General features: G+C 35.1%; 1 protein-coding gene across 1 annotated transcript; it reads left to right on the forward strand.

Moving 5' to 3' along the window:
- The first annotated feature begins 5,386 nt into the window (after positions 1-5,386).
- LOC108042339 (cell death protein rpr) lies at positions 5,387-6,281 on the forward strand. The gene has a single exon (XM_017120564.2). The coding sequence runs from the start codon at positions 5,591-5,593 to the stop codon at positions 5,786-5,788; it is 198 nt and encodes a 65-aa protein (XP_016976053.1). The 5' UTR covers positions 5,387-5,590; the 3' UTR covers positions 5,789-6,281.
- The last annotated feature ends 935 nt before the right edge of the window (positions 6,282-7,216 follow it).

Raw genomic sequence — 7,216 nt, forward strand, 5'->3', positions numbered from 1 at the left:
ATGTTTCATTCATAGATTTAATAATTGATAAATAAAGATTATTTGCTTGAAGATAGCAAAAAAAACCATTTTATTTTTCCAATTATTTAATAATACATATTCTCTCGTTAGTATTATAGCCACCTTATCTGCATTACATATTATATTGGCAATGAAATTTTAATAAAAACCATAATACCTATTGTACCCCAGATCCTTACCTTTATGGGGTATCAAGAGCGAAGAACACACAGGCTACAAACAGTCGTTAAACAACATTAAATGGGTCTCGTTTTGGGCAGTGGAATGAGAGCGTGTGCGGCGGTGCCCCTCCAGAGACCCCTTCCCCATCCATCGCTGGGTCTCGGTCCGAGGGTATGACTCATCCCGAGAATCGGTACTGGGGTCTGGGAATCGGATCGTAGCTCCCTGGCGGTGTGCGCTTTAAGCTTCCGACCCAGACGATCGGATCGCCTCAGATCGGCGTGGATCGTCTGCCTAAGCAGCCCTCAATGACAGGCGTTACAAAACGAGTGAATGAAGGGGATTGGATGGGGGGAGGGGGGCACCGAAAAAGGTAAGGGAGTGAGTTAATGACCCGAATGCTACGGATCACTTGGCAATTGTCTTTGTTTCTTCTTCCCAGTCGGGCCTTTCTAAATGGGAAATCAAATAAAACAAAATATACATTTCTGACAAGATCGAAAAGCGGTCCCAACCAGACCACCAGTTGGGATCACAAAAAATTAACACAAATTAACGATACGAAGCCGCAGCGGAAAAAGATACACAAACACCAATGTGTGAGAAATTGAGAGTTTTCGAGATTGAAAACAGTGCGGGAGCAACAAAGAGATGACAATATTTTTGGGGCACTGATGGAGAACGTTGCGCAATTCTTGGAATACAATTGAACAGAGGGAGGGGGTGGAGGAATCAACCCGATTGAGGAAGTGAAATTGAGAGGGAATAATGTAATTAACACTTTTGATTGCTTCTAAGAATGAATTACGATTATGACCTAACTACCAATTGGTATTATTAATTATATTAACAAAGATAAAGCAGGTTATAATAAAGGTAAGGGGGAGCATTTTTAAATTCTTAATAATTTAAAGAAGTGCTTAGAATATTATTCCAAAAACCAAAACGCATTTTAAAGGTGTCAATTCTTGAACTAAAGTAATTTAAAATCGGTTGATTAATTAAATAAATCGATTTCAAATGACTTCAATATAAAAAGAAATCGCCCCAAATAATTTGTTAAGCCTAGAAATTTTCAATTCTTAAACAAGACCGTATCATGATATCTAATTTATGAAAAAAAAACGATTTAAGGGTACAAATTTTAAATCGAAAACAGTGATGTGATTGGAAATCATAACAAGAACGGTCTGTTAATTTATAGACAGAATGGTAGATAATCGAACTAAATGGGAATGGAGAAAGCTGCATATACTACAGTGAAAGAATTAATGATAGATGGAACAAATTTAATTATTAACAATGATACAGCGAATTGGGTCAACCTTCAAATGAACTCCCAATTTGTTACATATTTATAATTTTACTCAAATAAAATGTTTATTAATTGTTACACACAAATGTTAATACGGTATATAAATTTACTCCGTCAAAATACTGTTTTTTTTTAATCATTTATTTTCTTGAATCATTTCTTTACAAAAATCTCAATACCCCATAAAACGGTACAATAAAACAAGAGCAAAAAAGAAGCAGTTGCGCAAGTTATCGCATTGTTGATATTACTCATTAGCATTCGTGAATGTTACGAACATACGTATATGGAGTGTGTAAGATATAACGTTTTGAGGCAGTCCCAGACAAAGACGGAGACACGTCAGAAGATGGGCAGAAAAAAAAACTGATGAAATTATCGCTAAAAATTTGCTTTCATTTGGGAATATCTCGATTGCTGCCTCACGAAATGTAAAGTGAATTTCTGGAATCCCAATCAGAAACGGGATCGGGAAACTTCCGGGTTGATCGAAAATTCGATTGACACACTTCTCAGGAATGAGTCCCATATCATGTGGGTCATTTAACATGCAGATTGAAAACTCCGTCGATGAAAATATAATCCAATTTGACAAACTCAATAAGCCAAAAGACACATCTAAAATTGAGAGTCACCCAATTAGCTATGCAAATGATATATGGGTTCTAAAGGAAGTCAAAATGCACCCTTTTTAGATTTACTTGTTGCAACCCAGTAAAACCTTGACTAATTTGAATAAAACTTGCAATAATTACCCGCATGACAATCAAGAAACCCGAAATCATGTAATCCTTTAAGAAAATCAAAAGTAAACAAAAAACCCAGATACCTATCTTCGAGTTTGAAAATTTCGCTTCATTGGGCAATTGGAAATTAAGATGATTATCGCGGGGAAAGAAAAACAGAAGTTAGTTGCGTTAAAGGTCTTCAATAGGGTAATCATCGAACTAATTGACATTGGAGAGCCTCAATTATTCCTAATGCGCAAATTACCGCAGGTTAAGGTTAAGGGCATATATTTAAGGGATTATGTTGGCCATGTTTTTTCTTTCAACTAAAGACCCTTTCAGGCTCCACCTTCTTTGGCAATGATTCAGCTACATCAAAAAAAAGTAAAAAAAATAAAGGTCCCAATCTAAACTCCGCCCCAGAAAACGAAGCAGACCCAAATCATAAATTTCCAACTTGAGCCACATTGGTCCCCCAAAAACGTGTGAAAGAGAGGGGAATGCCCATTTTTTGGCTTCCTCTTTCTGCCCGCTGGAGCATAAAACGCTGTTAGGAAATAAGCCACGCCCAGCCTTCCCGGATTTATATACGTACGTACATACATACATACTTATATATGTTGACGCGAACCCGGAAAGAAAAGACCCATGAAAAAAGAACTATAAAGGCGAATGTTGCTGCTGTGCGAGTGGGAGGAAGCGATGAGGGAAAGAGCGAGAGAACGGCAGAGAAAAGTAGAGTAGTTCCTTCAACAATAGACCTAGACGTCGGTAGCTGAGGAGGTAGTCGCTATAGACGATGACGCAGAACATCCCCCAAAGTGGTGGCTATTCTGTATCACAGTGGAAACACTTGAGACGCAGGCCGTAAGATTCGGCTGTTTGGTTGTGCAGCTGTGTGGGTACAGTACTACGGAATTGTGGGTGGAGTTTCAATGGAACTAACAACTCATCCTCAAATCCTGGGTGGGGTTAAACTTTGCCTGGAGTTTCAAAAATTATGCAAGGATCGAGAACAAAATGTTTTAGGTAATACATGAAATTTTAAAAGACTAGCATAACTCTATTCATTACTTTACCACTTACAGTTAGATTTATTAAGTTCTACAAAATATTATCATATTTTAAAAGTCTAGCTCCATACAGAATTTTACCACTTACAGATAGATTTATTAAGTACTAAAAATTAAAATTCTCCCTATTCACTTAGGCCTGATAGAATCTTAATAAATACAAATGTGACATTTTTCTTTAATTAATTTTAAATATACAAGAAATATGTTTTAAAGCTAATTAGTATGTTGACTTGTTTCACTAAATCGTAGTTCATGTAAAGCATTTAATACATATGTTTTTTAAACAAATGTAACTTTTTATATAATTTTTTTTTAAAACGTATAAAAAGAAATTTGATAAACTACATAACTTAATTTCATAACAGTTAGTATGACTAAGAATTCCCAAAATAAGATTTTGCGTTTTAAAAGAGAAAGTTACAATTAATATTTCATATGCAAATGGGAAGCAGTCAGCAAAGTTCTTATAAATAGCATTTAAATAATTGTTGAATGTTGTTGAATCTATAAACAGAAGGTAATAATAGGAACAGTACAGGGACCTACAGTAATACAAAAAGATAACTGATTTAAGATAATTAAAAATAATAACTTCCTAAATGTATAATATAGGTTTCATTGTTTGGATAAAATAACGAACAGAACGCTAATTAATAATACTTTAATCCGCAGTGAAATTTTTGTACATAATAAAAAATGATTTCCAGCGAAAACATTCATATCGTATCGTATAACTCATATCCGACATGTTCCGGTCTAATGAAAATAAAAATTGCACACGAAATATAAAATGTGATGGGACGAGCCCATTGTTGTCAATATACTGTATATGGGATATAAACCGTTAATTTATGAGAGATTGTCATAATTCTTAGTCGGAAGCTTCAGATGATTGTGTAAACATTTGTAGAGCGCGAGATGCTGATAAAGAGAAATATAGATATGGCAGGTGGGCTTGTCGAAGAAAAAGAGAAAAATAAAAGAAATGGGAACTCATTTGCCCACTTGCCCATATTTTAAGTGTCTCTGCCTCCCACACGCACCGCTCTCTTTTTAATACCCTTGTGGGGGGTACTTTATTTTTAGATAACACTTTGCAAATTTAACCACATAAATAATATTATTTTTTAGCTACTTACAGAATTATCAGGGTTACTATTCTATTTTTGTGCTTACAAATAGTAATAAGATTGATATTTTTTGAATATGATTCATTTGAATATGCTGTTTATTTTAAGTTAAACACTTGAAACCATATAAATAATACTAATGAATAATCCGAAAATTACGATTTTAGAAAATTCGTACTGATTCCTTTTTTTATAATTGCTAAGATATCTATATTCAGGCGCAATAAAGTTATAGAAGCGATATTTTGTATTTTAATTATTTTATAAAGCTGAATAAGGCTTAAAATGCATTAAAACCAAAAAAATCGTATTATAATGTAATGGTTAAGGTAAAAATCAAGTTACATAGCTGTCAAAACTTTTGGAACACATTTAGATACACTTAATTTGGCAAGTCTTTGTTTTACTTGGTTGATTTTTACATTATCGTCATAAATCTTGTTGGATTTATGTATTATGCCCTTGTAAATTGTCCTACTAAGTTTGGTCAAAAAGTGAAGAGCTGTAAGGAATTCATTAATGATATATCCAAAGGGTATTTCAAACTTCATTCTTTTATCCCTTTCTCTGCCGAACTCCTTAGTGGAGAACGTTTGTCATGCCCCGACGATTTAATACAATTAATAAGCTAACTGTACTTCTCGCCGCACACAGTTACAACAAAGGCGCTGCCAACAACCTGACAACAACAACAAAACACGCTTGGCAACAGGCGCAAGGTGGCCCCGCCCTCCGCCTTCAACAAAAATTTGAAATTTTTTTTTTGGGAGCTGCGAATGAGACGATGTCAACAAAAATACCAAAACAAAAAAAACCCCAGCCAGAGAGCCAAAGAGCGAAACAGGCCCAAGATGAGAGGAGCCACCACCAGCAAATCAGAGAATTTGTCGATGGGAGAGCACCAGGTATAAATAGCCATAGAGCACCACTCAAAACATTCAGTTGGAAATCAGCCAGCGCAGCGAAAGCATCTCGAAAATCTATCTGAAAAGAGAGAAATACGCCCAGAACAAAGTGAACGAACTCGAAAATACGAAAGCAACGTGTGTGTGCCCAGCCAACAACAAAGAACTAACTTGATAAAAATTCATTGTGCCGAAGAGAAAGTCATTGAGTCATTGGCAATTGTGTAATTCCGAAAGACAAAATAAACCCACAATGGCAGTGGCTTTTTTCATACCCGATCAGGCAACTTTGTTGCGGGAGGCGGAGCAAAAGGAGCAGCAGATTCTCCGCCTGCGGGAATCCCAGTGGCGATTCCTGGCCACCGTCGTCTTGGAAACTCTGAGGCAGTACAGCCCATGCCTTCCGAAAACGGGAAGGAAATCCGGCAAATATCGCAAACCATCGCAATAAAATATTCGAGTAACTACTTCGGGGGAAATCCAAAATAGTCCAGTCCAAAATCCAGAGTACAAAGGAAATAAACATGAGCCAACCCAAAAAGCAGTCATCACTCAACAGCCGACGGCATTCGATTTCAACAGCAGTCAAGGACACAGCCACAACTCCCACCCAATTTTAGTTTACTCATCAAAGCGATTGTGATAATGGTTTTGTTTCTACAAAAAAAATTTTAACGAAAATTGAAAAAAACATTCTCTTTCAAAAACCCGTTTAAAAAATCCCCAATTTTGTATGAATTTTTTTTAAAGATAAAAAATAGTTTCTTTAGAAATAATTTACACTTAAAGCCTATTTAAATGAATCACTACTGTAATAGTTTGTAAGTTCGTTTGTAAGCGAAGTTTTTCTAAGTTTTTCTTAAAAACAAAACCCAGGAAGAATGAAAACGAAATGTAGTTGGCTAAAAATTGCATCAATTTTTTGTCAAACAAAAAAGTCAATAAAACTCAAAAATTATAAAAAAAAACACTTGTTAATTTATTTATTGACGGCTGGCCATTTTTCAGATTAATTTCATGAAAAAGACGTAAGCGGAAGATGATGACGCAAAAAAACTGAGGTGGAAAAACCACATCTTTGTATTTTGAAATTTTATTTCTCCGACGGCAAGGAACTTTCTAGAAAATCGGATCTTCATCCGACGGCTTTCGTATTATCATTTATGTCTCAAAATAAAAAAGATTTTCAAAGTTTGTAAAAATCAGGTGAAATCACCGACGGTGACTTATCCTTAAATAAATCAATTAGATATGGGACGATGATAAAAGCGACTGAATAATTTGTTCTTTCTTACTATGTATGCCTACTTGTTTTTTAAAATGTTAAATAAAAATACCTAAACAATACTCAATTCGGTTTTATACTATTGCAGAGGGTAATATAATTTCAGTCAAAAGTTTGTAGTTGCGAAGGGCACGTTTCCGACCTTTTATATACATATGTATATACATATATTCTTGGTCGGCATCACCAGGCGAGTCGATCCCTATGTAGGCCGTCGTCCTTCAGTTTTAAAGTTAATTGGATGAAAATTTCCAAAATCTCTTCTGTCTGTGCATGCAAAATTGGACTTCATTTTAACGTTGATAAAAATGTTGACCCATTTTCATGTTAGTGATTTCAACAATTATGAAAACTTGTAAAAAAGTGTAAAGTGGCTTCCCTCTAAAGACTTGTGATAGGATTCTCTAAAAATTTGCATTCCAAATTTTCAATTTAACGCTGATCAAATTTTTGACCCATTTTCATGTTAGTGATTTCTAAATTCCCGATGTCTTGTAATAGAGTGACTCAAAATTGTTCTCCGAGAGTCCATAACTTTACCAAATTTAATCAGATTTTAAATACCGCTAAAGACTTGTGCTTTGATTCTCTCTG

Source organism: Drosophila rhopaloa, unplaced genomic scaffold (assembly GCF_018152115.1).
Source record: "Drosophila rhopaloa isolate 14029-0021.01 unplaced genomic scaffold, ASM1815211v1 contig_150, whole genome shotgun sequence".
Lineage (NCBI taxonomy): Eukaryota > Metazoa > Arthropoda > Insecta > Diptera > Drosophilidae > Drosophila > Drosophila rhopaloa.

What these genes read in the sequence shown, in the direction of transcription:
- LOC108042339 (XM_017120564.2), top strand. Translation starts at nt 5,591, where the DNA reads ATGGCAGTGGCTTTTTTCATACCCGATCAGGCAACTTTGTTGCGGGAG.